The sequence below is a fragment of the Centroberyx gerrardi genome, chromosome 24 (genome assembly GCF_048128805.1).
Source record: "Centroberyx gerrardi isolate f3 chromosome 24, fCenGer3.hap1.cur.20231027, whole genome shotgun sequence".
Lineage (NCBI taxonomy): Eukaryota > Metazoa > Chordata > Actinopteri > Beryciformes > Berycidae > Centroberyx > Centroberyx gerrardi.
In genome coordinates, this window is record NC_136020.1 from 18,806,610 (window position 1) to 18,833,122 (window position 26,513).

At 43.4% G+C, this 26,513-nt stretch overlaps 1 protein-coding gene and 1 long non-coding RNA gene across 10 annotated transcripts in view; both read right to left on the bottom strand.

Annotated features, from left to right (window-relative positions):
• Positions 1-17,711, bottom strand: part of dennd5b (DENN/MADD domain containing 5B) — a 75,967-nt gene extending 58,256 nt beyond the window's left edge. For all 9 annotated transcript variants that reach the window (XM_071910105.2, XM_071910104.2, XM_078282023.1 and 6 more), the window contains exon 1: positions 17,367-17,711. In XM_071910105.2, coding sequence (XP_071766206.2) covers positions 17,367-17,475 — 109 coding nt within the window. In that variant the 5' untranslated portion in view covers positions 17,476-17,711. The remainder of the gene's footprint in view (positions 1-17,366) is intronic.
• Positions 17,712-19,593: 1,882 nt separating this feature from the next.
• Positions 19,594-24,917, bottom strand: LOC139920173 (uncharacterized). Its single transcript, XR_013504078.1, has 4 exons — positions 24,436-24,917; positions 20,764-24,033; positions 20,558-20,620; positions 19,594-20,398 (listed from the first exon to the last, which is right to left on the bottom strand). It is a non-coding gene; the product is annotated as an uncharacterized LOC139920173 (long non-coding RNA).
• Positions 24,918-26,513: the final 1,596 nt, after the last annotated feature.

Here is a 26,513-nt window from a genome sequence, read left to right on the forward strand (position 1 = left end):
GAGGATTAAAGGGAAGAACTCAGAGAGAGAGAGAGAGAGAGAGAGAGAGAGAGAGAGAGAGAGAGAGAGAGAGAGAGAGAGAGAGAGAGAGAGAGAGAGAGAGAGAGAGAGAGAGAGAGAGAGACTCCTTTGATATCCTCTATATAAAACAAAGCTGTAGTTTCTGTAGTTAGAGCTGACCCAGCTCTCCTCAGCAAAGTGCACTCAGAGTTTACAAAAAAAAAGACATTCATTTGGATTTACAAACACACTGTACAAATCTCTACTCTAGCTCCACACACACACACACACACACACACTTACACACACACACACACTTCTCATTCACAGTCAGAGCGCCCTTCTCATTCAGCAGGACTGAAGAGCTACTCCAAGCCTTGTTAAAGCAGCGATCACACAGCCAGGACCATCCCAAAGAGGCCTGCGGCGGCCATCTTTGATCTCTGAGGACAACGCTTTTTAGGGGAGATTCGGGGGGGGGGGGGCTACAATGAAACCAGGGTTCCCAGGGTTAATAAATTCTATGACTTTCCATAACCAAATCGGAACGCTTCCAAGACCTAAAGAAAGTTTACTCTTTCCTGGTTTGTTAATGTTGTTTTTCAGCTCTGAAAAGTTATTAAAAGGGGGAAGCAGTCTGGTTTCCACTACAGTTGGGCTGAAACCCACCAGCTAATGCAATAACATGTAAAACAAGTTGTGAAATACATTCTGGTATATTCCTGTAAAGTGACCCGCTTGTAACATTCCCTGATATCCCTTGACTTCCTCAAAGAATTGATCAAATTCCCTGACTTGTCCTCAAAAAATTCCATGATATTCCGGTAATTCCAAAAACCAGTGGGAAGCCTGTGAAATAGTCAGCTGAATTTAACAATGAGAAAATACAAGAAGCTTGTTTAAGGTCAGCCATATTTTGATTGTTTGATGCACGTGTGCAAACGTGTGTGTGTATGTGTGTGTGTGTGTGTGTGTGTGTAAGGAGCGGGTGGCAAGACACAATGAGTCTAAAATGCTTTCAAGCCTGGCCAGTTGACAGGCAACATAAATTACTGCATATAATCAGACGGAGAGATAATGGGAGTGGGCCGAAAGGGGAGAAAGGGGGGTGCAGAGATGTTGGGTGTTGCTCCTCAGCTCATCTACCCCCTACAGCCAAATAATTTGTCTTACTAAAATGCCCTCTTGTCTCCATGGCAACCCCCTGCGCATCCTGCAAGGACGTGGAAAAGGCTAAGGGGCCCTCGTTAATGGGGGTTACATCATCCCGTTTGAACCCATGCGCCTGTTAATTGCATTTGCCTCCGAGCCAAGCATCACACTGGGGTACCTGAGTGGGTGGGAGGGGCAGAGGGAGGATGATTGACAAGCGGCAGACAATACCAACGGCGTTACATTAAAAACGGCCTCAACCCCTCCGGCTCCTACTGCCATAAAACCCATGAGGACAGTGATGGGGCCCATAGTTTAAGGAGGGTTACTTAGGAGAGAAAATGGAAAAAAAAGGTAAAAAGGGAGCAGGAGGGAGGGAGAGATAAACAGAAAGAGAGACTGAGCAAAAGTGTAAGAGATACAGACCGACAGACCGACAGACAGACAGAGAGAGACAGAGACATGTTTGTTGAAACGCCCCCGTAGGCTGAGAGGGACATTGAGGACGCTTGCATAAGCCACTCCAGCCTAAAGTCCCATACTGTGGACCTCAACCGAGAAGGCCGACATGATACGAGCGGACAGATAAAAGAGAAAAAAGAAGACACTGCGAGGGGAGGACGTCCTTTTATTCCAGAAACTCAACGTGAGTGAAAGATAAAGATGATCTGACAGCAGAAACAGGCGAGAGGGTGGTGAAAACTTAAGCTAGAAATGACGAAACAACATTAAATTTTCAAGCTTTTCTAAGTTCAGAAAGTGATTACAGCCATTCGTTTGAATCACTTTTGGTCAACATGTTAGAGATGATAAAGATCTTGCAACCTCAACAACAAACCCTCTGAGGGACAAAACACTGAGACACTCCACCCTCTGTGAAAGTGTGTGTGCAAGTGCGTGTGTTTTGCATGTGTGTGGTTGTGTTGTGTGTGGGTGTGTGCATGAGGGTGTGTGTTTTTTTATGTGCATGCGAACACATCTGCGTGCTGCCGCTACAGTGACCACAGGGCTTCTTCGGAGCGTGGGGAAGCGACTCGCCGCTTCGCTTCATGCAAATATCCAATCTGTGCTCATCTGTTGAACTGGAACCGACCGTCCTGCACGCTCTCTAAACTGATCTGCTGCTTTGCATTCAGCAGATCAAAGCGCGTCGATAAGAAAAACAGCTGTGAGCGCTGGACGAACACACAGGGGAGAAAACAAAGAGTTTCATTCCAAAATGAGATTTCCACCTTGAAAAAAACAAAGTTACACCTGTTCTTACAAAATGATTGAGAGGACAAAACTAAAATAAAAGTAGCTAAATTCTTTGGCTGACAACACTTGCCCAGACTGGATCCTCTATATTTTAGAGATATCAAATGATGAACTTTTGGTAATGAGTACCCTAACCCCCCAAAATTGATGTCTAGTGTTAACTTAAATCCAGTTAAACACAAACAAGAACAGGAGACAAACGAAGGTCTTACAGGTCATCGACTTGTAATTCAGCGTAGCGGCCTCATGAGTTGTCACTTCTCCTTCATGCCAGACAGAGCTGTAAGATAATACCGCTGGATCTCTCTATCATAACCCCATCGGCACCTTTCATCAATCACTATGGCGTGAAGCTCAGCGCTCCCGCAAGCCTGTCCGGACTCAGGAGCCAGCTCATCCATCTATATTAACATCCTTTTTCTATCTCTCTCTAGTTAGTGTCTTAAAAAGGAAAAATCCACACTTGGATACTCTGTTCGATGTCATCAATGTATGATGCTCAACAAATCCCTGGAGTTATTTTATGATGAAGTGTTGTGTTGTTTACTTTTGGGCGTCGCTTCTACTTCAGTTAGTGATTTCCTACATTTCCCAGAATGCCATACAGGGGAACGAACCAGCAACCTTTCAACTACCAGACAACCTCTCTAACCAATGTGTCAACTTGCTCCAACTGCCTATTCTAGTGCTCTACTAGAAACCCAACAACCCTAAACACTTATATAACAAAGGCTTTCAAATGAAATAACCAGGATCTACAATGTGAGGAGACACAGAGTTGCTTCCCAGGCCAGATGGCTGCTGGGTAATGCTGATGTTCTTGTTTATGTCATGACTGAAGCGCAGCGAGGTCAGACGCAGCAAAGTGCCTTTTATAACAAGCTCAGTCAACAGCAGCAGACGGACGCAAATTGAGCGAAGAGGAGCTAACCTAGCATGCCGCAAAAGAGATTATTTGGTGATTACTCCCTGCTGGGAAAATTAGGCTTTCATAAGGACTGAGAGTTGTGTGATTCATTCATCCTGTAATACTGCTGACTGATGTTATAGTGCTGTGGAAATCTTTAAGGGATTTGATTGGGTTACCTCATGCTTGTTGAAGAACTGCTTCACTGTGGGTCAAATCCCAAGAGGAATTGTTTTGGAAGAATTAAAAAAAATCAAGTTTTTCTTTCTTTTCAGCTATCAGTGGTTACAAGGAACAGTCTGGGAACTAGTTGGTTGATTGACACAAGAGTTTGGTGTGTCAATACATACTTAATGTATGAAATCTTAGGAAAATCTTCCTGATATTGAGGTGCAGCCCCTTTTGCAAAATCCATATCTCAGTTGTCTCCTTCAAAATCCTTCTCTAATTCGTCTGCTTCTCTTTATCTAGATCTCCTCCTTATAACTGGTATAGATTTAACGGATTCTACAGTAGGACCCATGATTCACTGAGAGTATGTACATTTAAAATTCATTTTCTCTGGCTTTAGGGTAAAAAAATACGTTATATAATTCAATAAAGGGGAGGATGAAGGGACAACAGCTATTTTTGTTGTGCAATTCAGTCAAACTTAACATATCATTCTGATTCAGCAATGACCAAGTCGTGTCCTATTCTCTTCAAGGTAAAACTTCCTTTGAGCAACAGGCACGTCACAACTGATAACTTCCCTCCTCCATCCCTCAGGTTAGACCACCTCCTCTCTCCGTCCGTCCCTGCTGCTCTCAGATTTCTGATATCCGCTGTCCTGTCACGTTTACCCTCCGCTCCGCCGGGATAAACAATCCAAGCCAGTGGTTCAGAAATAGCTTGGGAGTCTCTCTAATCTGCCTTGACAAGTCCGCCGATTCCCCAATTACATAACCTGATGTTGTTTTCAGGGGAGGACGTGAGAGACGGAGAGAGGCAAAAAAAAAAAAGAAAACAGAAAGGGCAGTTCTCATTTTGGCCGGGGAATGAATGTGACTGAGGCTCAATCACAGACATGAAAACAGAGTGTACTAATTGGCGATGATGTGGTGTCGGGAGATTTTGGCGGTTTGTTAAACACGTTCTGGGGGATTTACGTTGAGCGGCTGTGCGCTGTGACATAACGATGTGAAGCCAATCCCTCGCTGTCCCGGGCCCTCACTTATAATAACGCTAATTGACTTGTAACTCCATTATACAATCATTTCAATTCAATGCAATTCAAATCTCTATTGTCCCATAAGGACAATTTGGTTTGCAGAGTTTAAGAGTTTACAAAGAGAGAGCTAATACACTGAAGGGGAAAAAAAAGCTTATTAGTGCAGGATACAAAGTTTTTATACAGGCACCGAGGCAACTTCAATGCACCTTTAATAATTGTAGAAATTGTTTTTTACATTTTGATATATTACAGAACACTGGGGGAAAAGGAATGCAAACTGCTTCACCTTTCCCCATAAATCACATCTTTGCCTTAGATCTGATTGTAAACACAAAACCAAGCGCGTAAACAACCAATTATACATGAGGCCCTGAGGCTGAAATCTACTGCGTACAGAGACAGAGCAGAGACAGTATCGCCAACAGAACAATATATTTCATTATGTGACCAACTTATATCAGACAGTCTTAAACCGGGTCTTGTTTTCTCTTTATCTCCCTCTCCATCTTCAGGAGGTCAGTAATACTCCCTCCTCCACAAACTGCGACGCCAAAGCAATAGGGGTATCTTTAAAGCTGCACTAAGCAAGATTTTAATGTGAAAACACAACCGTCTTATCAGCCTAAAATCGCACTTCGGTGTGGCATAAAGTAGAGTGTTTCATTCCCCCTAAATGAGACACTGTAGATTATATATGTTATAAAGTCTTCAAAATAAAAACAGTTGCCTCTTGTTGCCCTCCCCCCCCCCCCCATTTTTCGAAGTAATTCTATAGCTGTGCCAATAAGTATCGCAATTCATATTGAAAAATTCAATACGAAAAAACAATGACCGATTTTTATTCTCAACACAATGCAGCCCATAAACGCAGTTAACATAATAGAACGGTAAAACATGCAATTGTCTACACATTCCAGTCTTTCACGGCCAAGCATACCATCAGTATCTCCCTTCACATCAGTTACTCTAATGTTAGTCTTTTGGATGTTTATGGCTGCCAGCGTTGCCTCTTAAGGCCACCTGGGAGCCCTTAGCCTCCGCTGGGCCGACACCGGCGGGCATCTAAAGACGGCCCGGGGATCCTCAGTCTTGGATATTACTGCCGCAGCAGAGGGGGTCAGGGCTAGGTGGCTTCATTACACACATCATTGGTTTGATTCACAATATCCACTGTCCTGTGCAGTCGTAAAGAAATTATGGGTAAGAATTGCCCGGGGGGTGGGGGGGGGTGGGGGGGGGGGGGTGAAAATGTGGCAAAAGAGAAAAAAAAAAGGGGGGGAGGGGAGAAGATGTAAGAATGAAAGACAGACAGAGAGATGTAGAGAAAGGACACCAGAGACCAAGACAGAGGCAAACAGGAGATAATTCAATTCATCCACTGCAATTTAGAAAGAAAACAGAGAGAGAGAGAGAGAGAGAGAGAGAGAGAGAGAGAGAGAGAGAGAGAGAGAGAGAGAGAGAGAGAGAGAGAGAGAGAGAGAGAGAGAGAGAGAATATGAGATTGACTAGCTTATCTGATTGCAGTCATGCATTGTTTACCCAGCCTTATCACAAAGGGGCACAGGTCACCAGATGAGTTGGAACTCAATCAGTAAGAGATCAAAGTCGACATGGTCGGCCAGCAAAACTATGCACACACACACACAGTTCTTCTTTCCCTTCTAGAACAAAGTCAATATGAGCCAACCAAATGTCTCCTTACACACACAAATTCCTTTCCCCTCTACATCATACTGTACATCCAGTAGGAACTGTCTCATGCAGATTCACCACAGCAACTCAAAATACCTTTGCAGTTTCCTGAATACTGGATACACTCTGTGGTTTTCAGAGTGAATAGTTACTCTGGAATGTTCTTGACGTCTCGGAGTTGAAGGTTGCTGCTTCTGCTATTGTTGTTGTTGGTGTTGGTTAGTGGTAGTTTGTGGTCGTTACATAGCTCCGTCTGCCCATTTCTGGCCTGGACAGCAACAGTAGCTGAATTCAAGAACCGTCACATATGTAGAGTGGTCAAATAGATTTTCACCGGAATCAGAAAGAGCAATATGGATCGAGCTTATATAAATTAAACGTGTCAGACAGATCTGGGGATGGGAATTGGCCTGTCCCGTACAGAGTTTGCATGTCTGTCAAGCATCGCAACGTCCCAACAACTCTTTTTAATTAACTAGCCTGGGTGCTGTACCGCAATTATGTAATAAATAAATACATTTCATCTCTAAAATGCTCTGGTTGTGTTTATGCAACGTAATCCTGTGTCCAGAGTGTGTAGCCTGTGTGTGTGTGTGTGTGTGTGTGTGTGTGTGTGTGTGTGTGTGTGGCCAGCGTATCTCCACAGTGAGGCGATGGCCTGTCAGTAGGCACCAGCGCCCCTGTGTCACGGCGGCTGTAATCTGTCATAAGGGGCCTTAGTTACCGCTGCGAAACGTAGCTCGGTTATGTAAGGAGATTTACGGCGTGCCTGACATAAAGCCGTGCTCCACGTTGTTACAATGATGAGGTTCGTTTGTGCTGATGCCGTCTGCGTGTCACCAGGGACTCGAGAGGTATTATATTGTGGCATTACGTCCCGCAATCAATGGAAATGAATGTGTACTCATTAAATCACAGCCGCTGCAACTGTGGCGGAATACATCCAGCTGTTTTAACATTTCCTCACAGCCATTCTTCATTTCAGTCTTAACTGCTTCTTTATGAGCGTGAAGTTTTCACTTGTTTTAAATTAAAAAGTCAGATTTTTATTTGCCTCTCTCCCTCTCCCTCTCTCTCTCTCGAAATGCCAGTCACCGTCACCCGTGGAGCAGCTTGGCCCGGGGCACAGCTCAGACAGAGTGTACACACACACACACAAAGCACTGGGTGTACCTTACCACTACATAACTACTATTGATTTCCCAGGGTAAATAAAGCAACCGAAACAACACTGGTTGATCTTTGCACCGAGAGGAGCGCTAGCATCGGCTCGGGCGGGAGAGGTATAAGGGGACAGCGACACAAGAACTACCTCGACATGCTGGGACATTGCTTACGCTTTATGTACTCTACAACTAGGGGTGAACGATATTGACAAAAAAATCGAATTGCGATTATAAGACAGAATATTGCAATTACGATTTAAACAGATTCATATCATAAGTTTTTCCCGTCATGCGTTTTTTAGAACTTTAAAATTGTTTAAAGAAAAGTGATTTTGTTAAAAAAAGTCAGTGTGCAGGATTTACTGAGTTTGAGCATGATGAAAGGTTTTCACTAATATTATATTCGATTCATGGACCAAAGATTACCTGCAGCTCTAAAACACCTTGTTCAAAAATCCATTTTGGGCGTCCATCTCTTTTAAGCAATTAGCGTAATTGCAGCCTCTGCGATTTGAAAATTGCAGAAGTTCATATTGCGATTTCAATTTTTTATTTCAATGTTCAGCTCTACATCATACCCATAATCACAGCAAAAAACCCATAATGGCTCTCCTGGGTGCTGTTGCTATAATAAAGCTCCAAGAGTACTGGGTCCATTGTGAAGGAAAGTGAATAGAGTACGCCTGTCTTCGGCTGTTTACTGGGCCTGAACGCCATTGTTCAGTGAAGAGGAAGAAGTGAGAGAGAAAGGCCATGATGTCCTTTTACTCTCCAGGCAACTGACCTTGGTGCCTCAAAGAATTCCAGATAATGGGCAACCGTTCTGCCGCATGTACCACTGCTTTTCAATACGTTGCCAAGGTTACTGTGTAGAAGTGACGTGTGATATGTATGATTTGTTGTTGCATCGCAGAATTGCCAGAAGTCCATGCGCAAGGACATAGGAAATGAGCACTTTATGCTGACATGACATAAACATGCTTGTTCCTGTCTTGCTTTCAAAGAGGAAGAGAACTTAATGGATTGACTTTTACATTTACTTTCTTTTTCTTTCTTTTCAGTGCGGTGGTTGTCTACCTGGGGGTCGGGACCTCCCAGCAGGTTGCAAGATCATTTTAGCGGGTCGTGAGATGATTTATGGGGTAGGGGAAAAAAAACATTTCTACAATACAAATTTATTATCATGCCTATTTTTCTGAATTTTCTCTGATTTCTTGCTTTTTTTCTTGTGAAATACTGAATAGTTTTCAGCCTCTAAGCCTCCTCTGATAATCAAATGAAGCAACCTGAAAAGTGAAAATCATGTGGCTTCATTTTAGGAGTCACAAGCCAAAAAAGGTTGAGAACCACTGTGCGTCCCATGCTGTAATCATAGTACAGTATTTTATGCTTTTTCCTTCATACTTTGTGCTCACGTCGGTTCGGTATGCTGGTGAAACGTTACTGGCCCACTTTCAAAGGTTTCTCATAAAGGATATTCATCATGTGCATATTTCTCTTCCAGACTAACAGGGACCAAACCTGCTCAGTTAGTATTATAGTGGAAATCCAAAGGCTCCTGATGCTGTAGACCCATAGAAAGCCCAGTATCAGTCCTGCATGGTCCTGCAACTCCATAAGACAGGTCATTTTTCCTTCCCCTATATAAAAGGCAGAAAATGTACATAGTACGGCTACAGAATTACACTGAAAACAATGTGGGGAATGAGGGAAATATCAGTGACATTTTCATATATCCCCATGAGTGCCTGGAAGACATGACATGACATTTAGAGGCTTTACCACAGGGAAACTATGGGATGGTTTACATAACTGATTTATACAATACTACCTCTCATGGCTTATCCTATTCAGTCATTTGACACAGATAGCCTCTGTTGAGCATGAAAGTGTGACGTCTGTTAATTTTGTGGAAACAAAGCGCTTTCAATTCGCAGAATCACAAAGAAGACTCAAAACCTTGCATCATTATCATATCAGATCAATCCGTAAACCACATTAAATACAACATACTGAGGTTACGCAAATAAAAGACCAAGAAAATGTTGAGCGAGACTTTCCACGGTCATGTCCAGCCATGACCAACGTCAGCCCCGCTCCAAACCAAAACAACAACACCCACGCTCTCCCCCTCCATTTCTTTTGTCCCCCCCACTCTCCCACAGAGAGAGAACATATGGGGCTCAGGGTCAGAGGTCAGCCAGAAGGGAGGGGCTGTGAAATGGCTGCTCACGCCTCCTGGGATGAACTGCTCACTTTGCTGGGAGAGACGGAGAGGCATTTGCAGAGGGCTTGGCAGTGGGATCCAGCCAGTCAGCAACAGCTAGCAGAATCCTCTGGGGGTTTTCAGGTCCTGCTGACTCCCAGAGGCAGATAATCCATCATTACCAGTCACTGCTGCTCCGCGCTCTGACCTCTGAACTTTGACTGGCAGCACATGGCGGCCTCACATAGACTGTATGAGAACGGGATGTGACAGCGCATCCCTGACACTGAACATCTTGTCAGGCGTACAGGCAAGTTCAGCGCTCTGTCAAGGCCTTCAACTTAAAGCTACAATATGCACTTGAGGCAACGCGGCCTATCATTAGCCCCGCCCTCCTCCCCCCTCAGCTGGGCAAGTTCACGCCCCAACATCTTGATGAGCTGTCTACCTTGAAACAGCATTTGGCCTTAAGTAACTGGCATCCATAAAGCCAGCACAGGCGTTTATGAGGCAAACGCAGCCAAACTGCAATGAAAAGAAAAGCAACGCCAATGTTCACCAGTGTTTTTAAACGGGTCTTATCTGCTGCAAGTTTAGCTTCACTGTCCCTTTGTTTCTTACTGCCTTTTCCGCCATTATTGCTGTGGTTACTAGCCTCACCTTGTTAGCCACAACTCAGCTGACTGTCCACGCTCAAAAACGTCCCAGACAGCGTTCAAAAAACAATTTCAGGCCAACAGGGGGATTTAGGCATGTACACACAGGCTCACAGACAGACACAGACGGATAACGTATATTATATCTTATTTAATTATTGGTATTTTTGTGTCAAAAAAGGTTGCATCTTACAACTTTAAGTCTAGTTAAGGGGAACCATTTCCTCCTCTTAGTATTTTGTCACTAGTTCAGTGAGGCCAAAACACCAGAGAAGCATAAACAAGCTGGCCTATAGTGAGAGCTTTTTTTAGAGGGGGAGAAGAGTGCGCTGGATGCCGCTGGCCAAGCGTTGAGAAGGACAGAGAGCGGAGTCGTGGTTATGTGCATGAATGTGTGTCTAGTGTGTGTGTGTGCATGTGGAGAGGAGACAGTGGTGAGGCCTGGCCATGTGTTACATTACAGCGATGTGTTCAGTGTAGCCTGGAGGAACTGTCTGAATGGATTACTCTAACAGGCTTAACAGAGCCAACAGTACAGCAGCCCGGCCAGGCTAACAGGGCCTGCTTACTGAACACGAGGCAACGAGCGCAGGACAGAAAACACGGAGAGACATGGAGGAAATCACTGCAGGGGAAGAGCAGAGGAAGGGACTGATCACTCATGAAAGAGAGAAAGAGAGTGGGAGAGCGAGAGAGAGAGATACATATGCCAGAGACTGAAACAGAAGCAAACAGGAGATAATTCAATGAATCCTCTGGAACAAAAAGCAGTTGCGAAGGAGAGAATGAGAGAGAGGGAGAGAGAGGGAGAGAGAGACAGAGACAGAGACAGGGAGAGAGAGAGAGAGAGTCAATTGTCATCAACTGAGATGGAGGTAAACAGGAGATAATTTAATTCATCCTCTACTGTTAAAAAAAACAGTTGAGTAGGAGGTCTTCTATTAGCATAACCCTTTATCTGTCCGTTTATAATGCGCAAACAAGAGATTGGCCATTTCCCTTAATGAACCATTAGCATCTATATGTGCCATACACTACCACCTCACCGTTACCTTAGCATAATGTCATTAGCATAAGTCAACAGGGGCGTGCGTTAGTGTTATTAGCCTCTGTCATCATTAGCATACGTCAGTCGGCAGCATTAGCATCCAGCCTTTGTGCTGACTGCCTTGCAGGCTGGCTCCTGTGCGGGCAGATGGCCCGGGCCAGAGAGGAGCTTTAGCTGCTGAAATCCCTTTGTCACCTCCTGTAGTCGGCGGATGCTCCCACCTCAGCCTCATCCTACACACCTCTCTGTAGTCTGGTCATATTTAAAGCAGCACTAGGCAACTTTGCATGTTGGAGGCTCCGGATGTGTGAAAAATTTGAACTTCAATACACAGAAATCATGTATACCAAGCACTTTTTAATTTACAAGAGAGACAAAAGATCCAACGTTGGGGAGTCCAGCATTCTCTAGACAGAGCGCTGCTCACTGCTGTTCAGGGGACAGTTTGTATTTAAATCTTAAGTTTCAATTCAAAATTTCCTGTGGGTGGAGAAGTGTCCACACCACACACCAGAATTTAATTTGGCCAAACAGACCGAATCTACAGCATCTCAACTAGAGGGGACGGGACGCTCTTCCCTACTGCAGCCCCACTTTGTCATTTTGTTCGTTTTTACATGAAAATCTTGCCTACTGCAGGTTTAAAACATGAAAAGTGTCTGTCATGAAAGACATTCACCTTGAGACAGACGCGTTCAAACTTGTAGAGACACTGGGAATCTTTACAAGCGTAGACTATCCAAGCGGGTGCCTATTGGCACCTGGTAGGAAACGGATGTGGTTGTAGCCTAATCCCTGTGCTTTCTAACCCAGCCCAGCCAGTTCTCCCCAAGGTGAAATTAAGCTTCCATCCAAGTCCTTTGGGTTATACACCGATGACTAACCTGTTGGCAGTGACAGCGCAGTGAGAGAACAGCCTGTGATTCAGTGTGACTGTGACTGAAGCAGGGGAGTGCTGCTGTGGGAGAGCAGGGGGTGACACACAGGTGTGAGGAGTCGGAGGTGTGAAAGGAGGAGACGCAGACGGGACATGAAAGGATAAGAGACGGAGGAAGAAGAGGAGGAGGAGGAGAAGGTCTGGTGCTGCTGGAGCCGAGGAAGACGGGGAAAGCGTTCTCACTCTTGTCTTTTCAAAAGGACATGAATTACCAAGGGAGATGAACACCTGGCAGACTGGAGGCTGGGTACTGAGAGTTGAAACTAGGCATCTGTTGATCATCTGTTGTTTTCAGAAGAACATTTTCAGAACCTCAACAGTGTGTGTGTGTGTGTGTGTGTGTGTGTGTGTGTGTGTGTGTACACAGGTATATGTGTCCAAGCATGACCACTTTGCATCAATTTTCTCTATCAAAAGTCAACACTTGTGGGCATTTCACTGGGTGTGTTCTTGAGTCAAGTATCACTATTTGTTTTGTATTTTATAATTTTATTAATTTAATTTTACCCAAATATAATCCATTATCAAATGAAAGGGAAAAGTAATCTTGAAACTATGCTTTACTCTAGTGAGCTAGCCAGAAAAGTGGCCACAACTATTTGGTTGTGATGGGATGATTATGGTTGTGTTGGGATTTCCCGAATGATATGACCCATCTCTGTCAGCTTATAGAGATCTTGACAACACACTAATGAGCCAACATTGCTATTTTTTAGCCTGCCAAAGCTAAAGTTAGCAGCTAAAATATTTTAGGCTACTTGAGGTAACATTATACACCAGGAAGGCCAACAATCTTTGCCACTTTCCTCCATGTAGTATGTTGTCAAGATCTCTATAAGCTGACAGAGATGGGTCATATAATTCGGGAAATCCCAACACAACCATAATCATTCTTTCCTAAATCTTCAATTCAAAGACAAAGTGGAGCTAGGAACAAAAACGTAATTACTGGGAGATCTAAGAACCAGATTTTTGTCTGAAAGCGATCGTGCTCATTAGTATTCTTTTTCAACTTTTGTTGTCACATCACAGACAATGAATGGAGGTTAGCCGTTCGCCTTGTGAAATCACGTCTGGTATGCAACTGGTGTAACAGCGAGAGTTACATGTCCCTCCCATGCTGGCCGAACACTTGTCACCCCTCCAGCAGGGCAGAAGAGGGTGAAGGGGTATGCGACTCACGAGGAAGCGACGCTGACCTAATATCGCCATCCACAACTGGCATGCCAACGTCACCGTCCCGAAAATAGCTCCCCCTCTCACCTTCCAGCTCCGCAATGCCCACCGACCCAAATTGCATCTGGTGTTAGAATGCGGAGCACAAACACGAGGTGCGGCACTTCTCTTAGACCAGAACTATTTTAGAGGCTCTGTTCACCCAGCCAGGGTGTATTTATACCGCTGAGAGTCACTGACAAGCTATGAGGGAGATGTCTGGACTGACAGAGTCACTATTTTTGGGAGGAACTAAACAGGCTAATGAGCATTCGAGCCTGGACCAAAGAGAGTTGAGAATCCTTGAGGGGGGGGGGGGGGGGGGGGGGAATAAGGAAAAGACAAAAAAAACAGAGTTAAATATGCTCTCACAGTTATGAGAGTAGACTCACACAGAGACAACAGTAGAGATGTCAGCCACCCCCCCCACCCAAGACAGTCAACCATGCTGGAGCCCCAGGCCGGTCTACAGGAAGTCTGGCTCTCCGACTAGAACAATGGGCCTGGGGAAATAGGGCCGCTGCCACACAAAGAGAGGGGAGGAGGGGAATCACAGTCTAAAATAAGCAAAGGCATGAACCACACTGCCTTATGTGGGTCACCGCAATCAAGGCTGCTTCCAACGCCAAGATACATGAATATGTGGGTGTGGGGGGCTGAGATGCTGGCCTGGTGCTCCGAGCTTTATGGAGCGCGGCGACAACATGTTGATATCAATCATGGCAGCGTTAGTGTCGTCCGGATGACGGAGCCTCATGGGGGAGGAGGACGGCAATAGGCCTGATCTGAATTGTAAATGATCTCCAATAGCAGGGTGGGGGCACATTGAGGCAGATGACAAAGTCACGGGGATGGGCAGCTTCTGATATGAATGAGGGGGAAGGGGCCATAACACTCCGCTAATGGAGTTGTTCCCAAACTGGGGTCCAGAGAGGATCGGGATTCCTTCAGGGGGGCAACAGGGTCCCACGCAAAATGAGGATTAGTTTAATTTTGCTGTTAGTTCATTCAGCAGAAGTTTGTACAATGAGAGAATGTATAGGAATGACTAATCGGAGCAGAAGCTGCCACTGTTATCTCCCCTCCTACAGTACAGACAGCAAAAACATTCTCAGATTGGCGATCACTGGGTTAACAAAACCTTTATGAAATGAGGGTCTGTGGTCTAAAGTGAATTCGGGGGTTCTTGTCATGAAAAGGTTTGGGAACCACAGTGCTAATGCGTCTTTGGATGGATGTTGGGACCATCTCTTTCCAGTCGCACATCAACAAAAGCAAAGAAAACATTTCTGAGCTCGAATAATACAAGCAAAAACGCTGACTTGTGCATGACAGAGAAAAACAATGGAGTTGTCATTTTCACAGTGGCGGCATCGCAATCTGACCCACATAATCAGCTAATCGTGTCTGGGGAGGAGATGTGTCACTCCGTATGATCTCACCAATTACAACAATAATGACATCATCAACAGTCCATCCTCTGTCCTATTTTTTGATAAGCTTAAACACAACGTTACTGCACATTATAGGGATTAGATATATCAATCACAGCCAGCTCTGTCTGTAACTGAATACCAGCTTTGTTCCCCCCAAAAACAGCTGATGGCTCAACCCCATCACCCTCACTGTTAACCTGTGCCCCAGTTAAACCACAAAGCACAGCATACACACACACACACACCAGATGCTCGTGAGTTGGGGTGAGCGGTGTGAGGGGAGCAGACAGCGGGGCATATGGACTCAGCATGGTGGATGCTTATCACAGTCACCTCAGAGACTCACTACAGCCCAAGGGCAACAGGAAGGAACACACACACACACGGACAAACACTCTCTCTCTCACACACACACACACACACACACACATATACACCAACATTCCCTCTTTGATCGACCAAAACCCTCCCGCCGCTCCGAGAGAGCTGTATCTTGCTACTGTACTGGTACATTTTTTGAACAAGAGTCCACTTGCTTTATAGAGTCAGAAGCTTTATAGAGCTGAAAACGAGCAATCACAGCTCACTTTGGTCACACACACACACACACTTCAGTATTATGAACTTTGGCCCAGACATGTGTTACCAATAAGAATGTGATGCAATAACTCAGTAACACAGTGTGCTACCCTCTGTGTTGTTGAAAACACTTCCAAAAAGAAAACACTTCCAAAAAATGTAAATCATGTCCAAGTGACACCCGTTCCACACCGGTATTATTATGAATGGGCTTTATAGCGCTTGGGAAGAGAGTAACTCAGCTATGCATGAGCGTGTCTGTGTAATGGAGTGGGAACTGGCTGCAGACCAAACTGTAAACACGCCGCAACTCCGCTGACTGGTGCCACAACCCGGCCTGAATCTGAGGCTGGGGAGCTGGTGGTGTGTGTGTGTGTGTGTGTGTGTGTGTGTGTGTGTGTGTGGTGGGGTGGTTTGTTGGCTCTGCTTTGTGCTGAGGGGACGATGCACTTTGCTCAGCAAGTCATTGAAGGACAACTGGGGCGATTTGACCTGGGCCTTGAACTACGCAAAGTGTGTGTGCTTGAGTCACACATCAGCTGAAGATATGACTGCTATGAATAAAAACAATAGTAATCCTATAATAAAATTTAGAAGGATATTATAATCATCAAAAGGTGCAGGTTTCATTTCACACTCTGGAGCAAATCACAGTGACATACTGTGGGCATAGCAGCAGTCTATTTCCCCACACTTCATCAGCAAGATTGAAACAAAATACACAAATTAACATGAGAAAAGTATTCAGGTATGAGAGTGTGCAGAGAATTATTAATCAATGTGAAATGCAGCAACACACTGCTAAAATGATCCCCTGATCTGAAGGGCAAACAATCAAAATATGAAATGAAATATGAAACATGGCAGTCTAATTTGTGGCTGAAAGGAGATTCAAACAACTAGAAGGGCTCCATTTTTAAAGTTAAGAGGCTAATCACAAAACGTGCCTCAGTAAAAAAAATACATGTGTGAAATAATTGTGCATGTGTGTGTGTGTGTGTGGGGGGGGGGGGGATGAAGTGGTTCATCCTTCTCCCTCAAATCTACACTAATAGGACAGCAAAACTATTAGCCCATATAGGAATATCATAGTGATACCACAGGAGAAAAAAACAGCATTACAGCAGGCTCACTATGAACCCACTAGTGAGAACCACACACAATGTAAATCCCCATAGGAATGCTATTGATATTTTTGTTTGGGGAACACTGGAAATATTACAAAGGTCTGTGAAGTTACATTTTGATGGGTTTAGATCCCTCATGCAGGCACATAAATCACATTTATAAAAGATACTAGTGCTTTGTCACTGTTTGAAGAAGCCCATTTACATTTGATGAAACATAACGCATACCAGTTCATTTGGCCAGTGGAAGCCTACTGCTGAGACTCTCCAGGAATGTAAACAATCTTGTCTTGCTGCTGTATCCTTTGACCCGTTATTTATATTTATATATCTAGCAGTTGCATCAAAGAACTTAAGTGGAATTTGTTAACAAGTAACCTGCTAAGGCTTTTATACTGCTCCCCTAATGAAAAAAACCACAATAATATTCCTATAGGAGCTTAGTGTCTATGGTACTCAATAGTGAGTTTTTAGTGACTTTATTGTATGTTTTCTCCTACCATTATTCCTAAAGAGACTTATAGTGCGTGGTACTCAATAGTGACTTTGCTTGCTTTGTATCCCAATATATCACTATAATATCCATGTAGGCTATTAGTTTTGCTGTGATATGTGTAGGCTACAATATCCCTCTTAAAATCTATTATAGAATTGCTATCGTTCTTCTTCATAAGGGTCGTATTGTCAGACCCCGAAGAATAAAGAGAAGTTATACTGTTGTTTTTCCATGTAAACACTTAGAACAAATTAAAAATAATAAGCAGAATGATCATACCGGCTAACTCGTCCGGTTCCAGTCCAGTTTCTGTGTCTATCCCGCATATAACAAAGTAGTGGGCGAAGCGGCAGGGCGCCGCGCCGGACCCCGCAGAGCTCCCACTCATCCCGGCTTCGGTGTGCAGCGCTGTCCGCTCCTAGTTCTCCGAGCCACACATCTCCAGAGAAAGGAGAAATGGGAAAGAAAAAAAAAAAACACACTCTACTTCGGGAAACAGTTCTCTTTGACCGATGCCTGGCTGTAAAGAAAGGCGTTCGGGGTGCAGCGGAGTCGCTTTTGAATGCTGTTTACGGTGATAGTTTGTTGTCGGTGAGTCGTGGCGGCGGACCGAAGTACAGCTCGTCAGCGCGGCCCGGACACACTGACGGGACTGAGGGGAAAGCGGTGTGTGCGCCTCGCCTCGGTGGATCTCGGAGGAGTCGCTTGCTTGGCAGGGCGGGACATTCAAATCCAGTCGTTCATTCAATCTGTGGCGCTGACTGAATTACGTCAATTTTGTTGTTATTTTGTTGTTATAAATCTTAGCAGTGACAGAAAACGGTTAGCTCCAGTCCTCAGCTCTAACTTTGAAGCGGTTTAAAATAACCGATAAACACACAAGCGACCGCATAACAGATAATATAAAATATATGAATGCGCGTCATACCGGTACTTAACGCTCATATTGTTTAGCTAGCTACCATAGAATTTGAAATGATAGAACGGTCGTTCCCATTAAAATCTACACTCTTGAATGGTCATTTGGCTGGTAGCCTACACTTCTAACTTCTGAGTCTCATGTTCGGTCCACTCATTAAATATTTACAAATGACAACATTATCAAAACTATATGGAGGCCATGTTAGGTGGGCCAAAGGAAATTACCAAGATACATAAGTGTCCTTTCTATCCATTCAAGTTCTGTGTTAGCTAACCTAGCTTTTGTAGCCCGTAGTCTGAACGCACCTACAGGACTATATTACTTGGCGGAAGAATGGTATTAAAGTAGTAGTAGTACTCAAAATCAATTAAATGAGTAATGTTGTGGATGTCCTGGTGGGTAGTTTGAAAGACGTTCCTTCAGCAAGACGACCCGGGTTCAAGCCATGTGTTGACAATCATGCTGAAATACTCCTGAGCAGCACTCTTAACTCCCTACCAGCTCCAGGTTCACCCTGACCTTTGACCTCCCTGGAGGGGGCAATTGAAAAGAGCATTTCCCTATGGAGATCAATCAGGTATCACATGGTGAATAAAGAAGTGGATAATGAACAACCTTGTCAGTGATCAGCTGCTACACGGAGTGATTTTACCTGGCAGTGGTCTTTCCAACCTGATGTGTCTTGTAGTTTCCTTGTTTTATTTTGTTGCATACTGTATTACACCATGTAGTTTTGTGATTGTTGATTAGTTAGATCTAGGTAGGCTTGTTCTCTGTTAAGTCTTTTGAGACATAATCAAATAAAACATCCCATCATCAAATAAGTTTTATCCGTTTTGCTTATGATGTATACTATGAGTTTACATAATAAAGATTTATGTCAGCTTCCATAAAAGAAAAGATGAGTAAACTCAGTTCAGGTGGGTTTACCCTCGACTACATCGCTGATTCTTAGCCTACTGCCAGTGACAAACCAATTTTTCATGCTTGTCATGTAGACTAGGGGAGATGTCTTTCAGTTCCAAAGTTTTCCTTTGTAGGCTCTAACACTGAATTCATAAGGTGGCTTATATGTTGATTACTCACTGATATAGCCCAATATGAGCAATATAAGCACTTAATTAAATTTCCCTACCTGCATCTCAGTGAGAAACAGGACTGCTTTTTGTCAACATCCAGTTCTTAGCCATCTTGGTAGGAAAATAACAGGTGATTATAATCAATTGACAGCCACAGCCAATGAGCTGTCTATATTGTAAGGCACCATATTGGTAGGAAATGCATGTAACATAATGGGAATACTATGAATAAATGCATATAATAATAATAATAATAATAACAATAATAAATAAAATGTATAGGACCCATTCTGTATCAAGTGTCAACCATGACATTTGGTCCACCAAGGGCTTAAATTACCCATTATCTTTCTTTAAAAAAAAGCTACTATATATTGTTTTAAATTTGCATTATCATACATTAAAAGTACCACTATTTTGCAATGATGGATATCATTTTGGAATGAAGCACAGTCCCCCTCTAGTGGTGAAATAGAGCTACAAATGAGCACAAGTAACAATGGATTAATTTATTGAATAAGACATCTGATGTATTATACAAAAATAACACTTAAAATAATAAAACATTGCCCAGCAACTTAACAATTGTGTAACACAGTGCTAATATTTAAAGTTACAAAAACAGTCAACTTAAAAAAGGGAATGTAATGTCATGCATCAAGTAAAAATAAAAATAAAAAAAAAAGAACAAAACAGTAATTTTATAGTGCATTCCTAAAGAATAGAAATGCATCCACACTAATAATCAGTGTTCTCAGTAGGATGCAGGTTGGTTATACACCCAATAAGAATAATGGAAATGTGCCATATACACTCCTGTCTCAATAAAACGCTTAAACTCAAAAGTTCTGAAACATTTGACATGGATCTCTGTCACCTAAGACATGACTGTAGCTGCACTTAAACAGGACCAGAAGAAATAAAAAACATTTCAAGATAAGACGGTATGGAGAGAGATTAAACAACTAAAAGTAGAAATCTTCTTCTATTCCACTGAGGTAGCTGGTAAAAAAAAGAAAAAGAAACACAAAGAGACATCTAATATACACACACACATATTACTAAAATCAGCATTATACGGTTTTATAGCATAGGTATGAAGAAATCTGTAATTTTAATGTCGTAATGTGATGTTTGTGAAAAAAAACGGCATGTGCACAAAATCAGTTACAATATGAACTACTATTTTTCCCCACAAGAACCTCTCCCTTTGGGCAATGAAAGAAATGCGATATGTAGCCATTGGCCACTTTTCCCTTACTGATAGGGCTCTGGAGGGGCTCTACTCCTCTTCCTCTCCCTGCTGGAACCTAAAATGCAAAATAGTAGAGAACAAAGGAAAAAGGGTTACACTGGCATCTCAGAACCTATAGGAATTAGTGAAATGGAATAGTGTATTAGTTGGCTGTGAAATCATCTGTGTGATTGTGCATGAAAAGAACCATGTTAGGGAAAATGGCAGGTGTTACCCTTTGTTTTGTTTGCTGTTGTTGTCTTGTCTGCCCACTTGTAATTTTCTCCCACAGAGCCTCCTGTGGTAAGAACGATGGTCAGGTGGAGCCAGAATTCAAATTACATACATTAAAAATACGGAGCTTTGTTATATATACACGCATTTATTATTGACTACTTGAAAAATACATTTTAGAAACTTCAAAGAACACAATGCGCGTACTTCGTTCATATGGGGATTTCCGTTGTATGTCGTTGGTCCACCTCTTGGCCTGATCTATGCTCTTCTTCATCAGAGGGGTAGCGGACTCGTGGGAGTTGTGCCTCTGCTTGGGCGGCCTGTCACAGTGACTGGGTCCTGGCCTAACGTCCCGCCCAGCATCATAATGCTCTCTTCCAGGTGTGCTCTTAGAATGAGTGGGACTGATCCTAAAGTCCACTTCAGTCCCGAAGCTATTTTTTTTGTCTCTCCGAGTTGGGATATAGCTGTTCTGCCAATCGTTCCTCAGTTGTTGCCTTGCTGAACTTTCACTGGAGTTAGACCGCTGCACTTTAGATGAAGACAAACCTCTGGAGATAGACGGGCCCTGTTTGGATTTAGAAAGACATTTGTTTGAGGACGCTGAGCCGTCTCTGGGCTGAGACAAGCGTTTTCTGGAGGAGGCCGAGCTTTCTCTGGAGGAGGCCGAGCTTTCTCTAAAGGAGACCAAGCGTCCTCTGGAGGAGAGGTGTCCTCTTGTGGAAGCCAAACTGCTTCTGGTGGATGGGCCTTCTTGAGTACAGAACGAGGGTTTTCTTGAAACTGATGTGCAGCTTTTGACAGGAGCCTGGGCCTCACTCTCTGATGTCTTTTTTGTTTGGAGTCCCCTTGAACAACTGGCAGGTTTATCATTTGATAAAAATCTCACTTTTTTATGCTTTTTATCATTCTTTTTGCTGTTTTTTATGGGGGCATTTGAGACTTGAGTTTCATCTTTCCCCTGCTTGTGGACTGTAGACTCTTCTGAAAGTTTCAGGTAATCAGTGGAGTCAGAAGAAGTTTGCACAATGAAGCGAGGGATCACAGGATTAGGAGCCAAGGGGCAAGCGATCACAGGATTAGGAGCCAAAATGGTTGACTCCTCTCTGTCCACAGACTGGTGCTGTGGCACTCGTGAGTCTTCAGATGACAATCTGGTTTGTTGAGGCTTTTCTCCAGCAGTTCTGCAGTGATTGTCCGCAGGTTCAGGTGAATGTCTGTTTTGTGGAGTAAATCTGTCATCTGGACTGTCCTCTGATCCTGATGAGAATAATCTCCTTCTCTTTGCCTTCTTTTTGTCGTTTTGGCCACTTTCAGCATCTGTTACAGATTCAAGTATGGCGGTGTGTTTCTTTAAAATCTTTTGTCTCTTCGTCTTGTGTTGAATATGCTCAGAGCCAGCTTTGGATTCAATCAACTGTCTACTTGTTCTCATACAGCCTGACTCGTCAGCGCTGTCTGTTTCTAATGTGGAGATTATCCTTTTTTGTCTTTTTTGAACATTTGTGCACTCATCATCACTCTCTGATTCAGACTCAGGTACACATACATCTTTCTCAGAGGAAAGAGCTGCTGACCTCTGTAAGATATTTGGTCCAGGCCTCTTGTCCCAGCACTGCCTGGACACTGTCAAATAGTTAGGCCTATGTTCTGATGGAGATATTGAATAATCATCACTGTCTTCAGTTTCACAAGAACTGGATTGTCTCCTGCTCCGAGGTGTTTGTGGTTCCGTCTCAGACTCGATTTCAAGTGAAGGTGTGGTCCTGCCTGATGTCTTGGTCATTGCATCCTGATCCTTGGATTGAAAGTGATCTGCCTCAGATTCAGTTGACACATGGCAAAAACGATTCAACAATTTCAATTTTAGTTCATTTTCTTTTGCTTGTAGAAAACTATCAATTGTCTCAAACACATCCAAATCAGAAGAAGTAGAAACTGGTGCTGGCATCATTGAGCAATGTAGTTCAGAGCGCGATAGAATTCTGCCAGCTTGTCTTTGTTTTTCTCCAGATTTACCATACTCTGGGACATTTTCTGGGCTTCCCTGGGTTACTTCTGTTGATTCAAATCTAAGGTCTGATATTGCTATAGGTATGACCATCCAGTTTTCTTCATCCGTCTCATCCTCCGTTTTATCATCACATAGGAAATCATCTGCTGTCAAATCCTCATTTTCTTGAGATTCATCCACTATTAATTCCTCATGGTGTGGCTCACTCAACTGCTCACATTGTGGATCTTTGGGATCTGTCATTTTCTGGTGTTGTAGTCCATCAGTCTTGATCACAACGTCATATTGTGAGGTTGTCACTTTGGTTACACCTTTATATTGCAATCCTGCCACTGTTTGGCTGGCTGGTTCTTTGGGAGCCTCCACCATGCCCTCCTCACTAGAACTTGACCCGTCATCTGACAATGGAGCAAAAAGGGAGTGCTTTGTTTCCTGTCCCAACTCTCTCTCAGTCTCACATTTGGGGCATAATTGTTTTTCAAAACCATCATCAGTTTCAACAAAATATGGACAACAGCATTTTTGTGCTGAATCATGCTTTTCTGTCCTACGTAGAATCTGCTTCTTTGGAATCCATTCCCCATCTGAAATGACATCTTTCTTCATCTCAGCAAGAGCCTGCTCATATCCATGACCTTGATTTCCAGATGGAGACTTATCACTGTTGTATTCAGACATTGGTGAAACTGACTGTGGCCCCACAGTCGCATCTTGGTTTTGTACATTTTCATCATCGGTTATGTCTTCATACTGTGAGACTTTAAAACACGTTGGAAAGCTTGATCCCTCATTCTTGTTGTTAGACAGTTGTGTAGTTAACTGTGAATCCATAGTCACATTTTCAATTGGTGGATTTTCCTCATCTGTAATGTCTTCATATTGTGGGTCTTTAATTTTTTTTAGAAAAGTTGATCCCTCACCCTTGTTTCTAGAGGGAGGTGCCTGTCCTTCGCACTTGTTTTCAGAAAGTGGAATTACCTTTTCATATTGAGGGCCTTCCTTACCGGTCACACTGCCATGTTGTGGATCTGTTACATTTTTCTGTTTGCCTGGTTCTTGATTTTCATCAACAGACGAAAATTTAACTGTTTTCTTTTCAGATAGCACTGAACTCGACTTGGCTTGACGATCCTCTGAGACATCACTGGTCACACCCTGCACATTTTCCAATTGTACTGCCTTAACTGGTTTTAGGCTTCTGGCTTCATCCTCTTTCTCTGGTATATACTTCAGAGCCCAAGAAACACCAGGCTCTCTGTCTATGTCATCCAGATTCTTGTTGATATTCAACCAACCAGATGTATATTCTTCTTGTAATGAGCTACAGTTTACCGTTAACGTTGGATGCTTCTCAATCAGTTCGCCCGAAGTCATTCCAGACACTGTGGTGAGAACCACTCGACTCTTATCTTCATTCTTTGTGCAAGTGGCAGCAACATTCAGCATAATGTGTGGATATTCTGTGGATGTAAAGACATTAACGTTATCTTTGTTCCCATTCCAATATTGTTGCAGTATGATGTCAGAAATGTTGTCCATCTCAGCAATGGTCTCTACATTCTCCAGACTAGCAACCAGCTCCTTCAGTGCAATTAATGAATAACCAAGGACTGGAACAGTGGGTAAGCCATTCTTTAAGGTCTTTTCACACCATTTACTGCTGAAAATTTCATCATCGTTAATGAGACATGTTTTTTCTTCAAAGCTATCGTTTGAATAAATTAGTTTGCCATCACTATCCTCAGACAGAGTTACATCCAATCGTTTCTTTACTGGTAAATCAAAATCTAAAGGTGCGCTTTTCTCAACAGATTCATTTTTATGGGCATCTTTGGAGTTTTCTACAGAAGAGACTGGTGTACCTGTTGAATGTTTCTCCGTTGTGGATCTAGCACAATCATCCTTTTTAGCCTTTAGAGTTAACTCAGCATTTTCTTTGCTCTCCTTTGAATGGTCCTCTTCACATGCTTCTCCACCAACTGTGAAAGACTTTGTGAAGTTAAAGTTGTGAAGTGGAGGAACAACACTGTCTGCCTTTGGCATAATGGACCTGCAATCAGACTGGTTCTGCGGGCAGGGTGTGGAGTCCTCTTTACTTGAGTGCAAAGTCTGCCCCTCCTTGGAATCTGGCCATCCATTACTTTGCTTGTTGTGACTTGCAATACTCTTAAAATACTTAAGCCTTGCTGCAATATAGTCCTGTATTTGGCCATCAGTAAGTATTTCTCCTTTCTCAGTAGGCAAGACATTGTCTATGGATGGCTGAGAGCTGAGAGAGGGAGAGGAGCTATGCTGCTTATGGGAGGTGGGATGAGAGTCCTTTTGTGTACTAGCTGGTGGTAAACTCTTGGCTCGCTGGCTTTCACAGCGTGTTAAATCTGGGAGATTAGTTTTAGTATTGAGATTAGTGTTGAGATTGGTTTCTTCTGATACAGAAGAGGTGATTCCTGTTTGTAGGCCTGTAATAAAACTGGCATTGTAAGGAGGTGTTGCTGTCAGTAAGGAATTCAACAGTGGTGAAGACTCTGGTCTTCGCACAGGTACCCGAGAAGGTTGGTCTCGTACAGGAAATGTCTCCGCTGCCATGTTGAGGCTGACTCCCTGAAGTCCTGCAGAACTGCTAGACTTTGATATGGCAGGATTTAAATGTTGCGTCTGTGCCAATCTAGTATTATTGTTCATATCTGACCCCTCCCAGGAATTGGGAACATTAGAACATTCCCTTGATTCCCCACTAAAATGTGCCATTGGTTGTCTAGCAGACCACTCATTAGCAGTCGTCGCAAAATGTCTATTGTGCTGAGCAGAGACAAACACTGATGAATTGAACTCTCCATTAGCTTCTCGGCTTATTGGGTGGCGATTATTCTGAAGAGGAAACACGTCTCCTATAGGGACTGGGTGCTGGAAGCCAGTGCTTGGTGAGCTTGTTTGGGTGTCCTGTCTGTGGTGCTGTGCTGGAACATTCTGTGGTGCCTGTGTGAAGTGATAATGCCTCTGGCCTGGATTGTAAACCTCTCTGTGTCCCCCAGGATGTTGAGAGGCAAACATGCTGTATTGCATTCCACGTGCAGGGTATCCCAGTGGTTCAGATGCAACATTGTTCTGGTAGGGTGATGGGAGAGCTCCACTGTTCCTCCTGTGTTGGTGGCACGCAGGATAGACCCCTCCTTGATGGCTTTGTGGGTACCCAGATCGCATGGCATGGAGCGCAATCTTAGAAGTGATCACAATGGTTAAGCTCTTCTCTGGTCTAGAGAACAAAAAGAGAACAAAAATTGGTTGCCCATTTCACTTTCAGTAAAACACAGTAGCTCTTCTTCCAGTTTGTCACTATGGAGACCTGTCAAACCTAAATATACATACTTTGGCATTGCCAACAAATAGTAAGTCTTTGCTTTGGAATATGAAAGAGGGGTTACAGAGGTTGTGGCTCAAATGAGCAAGCTTAAAATAAAGCATAAACAAGTACACCTGTCTGTTGTAATGCTGCATCCCCACTTGACCATTAAAGTCACAATTAAGTGACATTTTGATAGCGTCTTGCTTCCATAATTTGACACATTTCCGGTTGAAACAGGTTGGATATTGGGGAGGGGCACAACATGGGGAGGAATCAGTCAAAAGTGTCTGACAATGTAAACCATTGGGATATCAGTATCCACTGGGGAGAAATAGGCAGTTTTATATGACGGGAGAGGCGAGGAGGTGCAAAAATCTGATATTATTGGTTGGAATCTTTTTGTTTATTTTTTTTTATGCACGCCTTCTAGTACACCATTAAGTAACCACAAAAAATACCATTATGCAGAAGTACAACAGTATTTTGACATAAGAAATATGAGAAAATATTTTTGTAAATGGAAGTCGCGCACACAAACCAAGCGTGGCCATGGTGTTCTTGCAAGGTTTGGGAACACGGAAGCTGAATACAATGGAG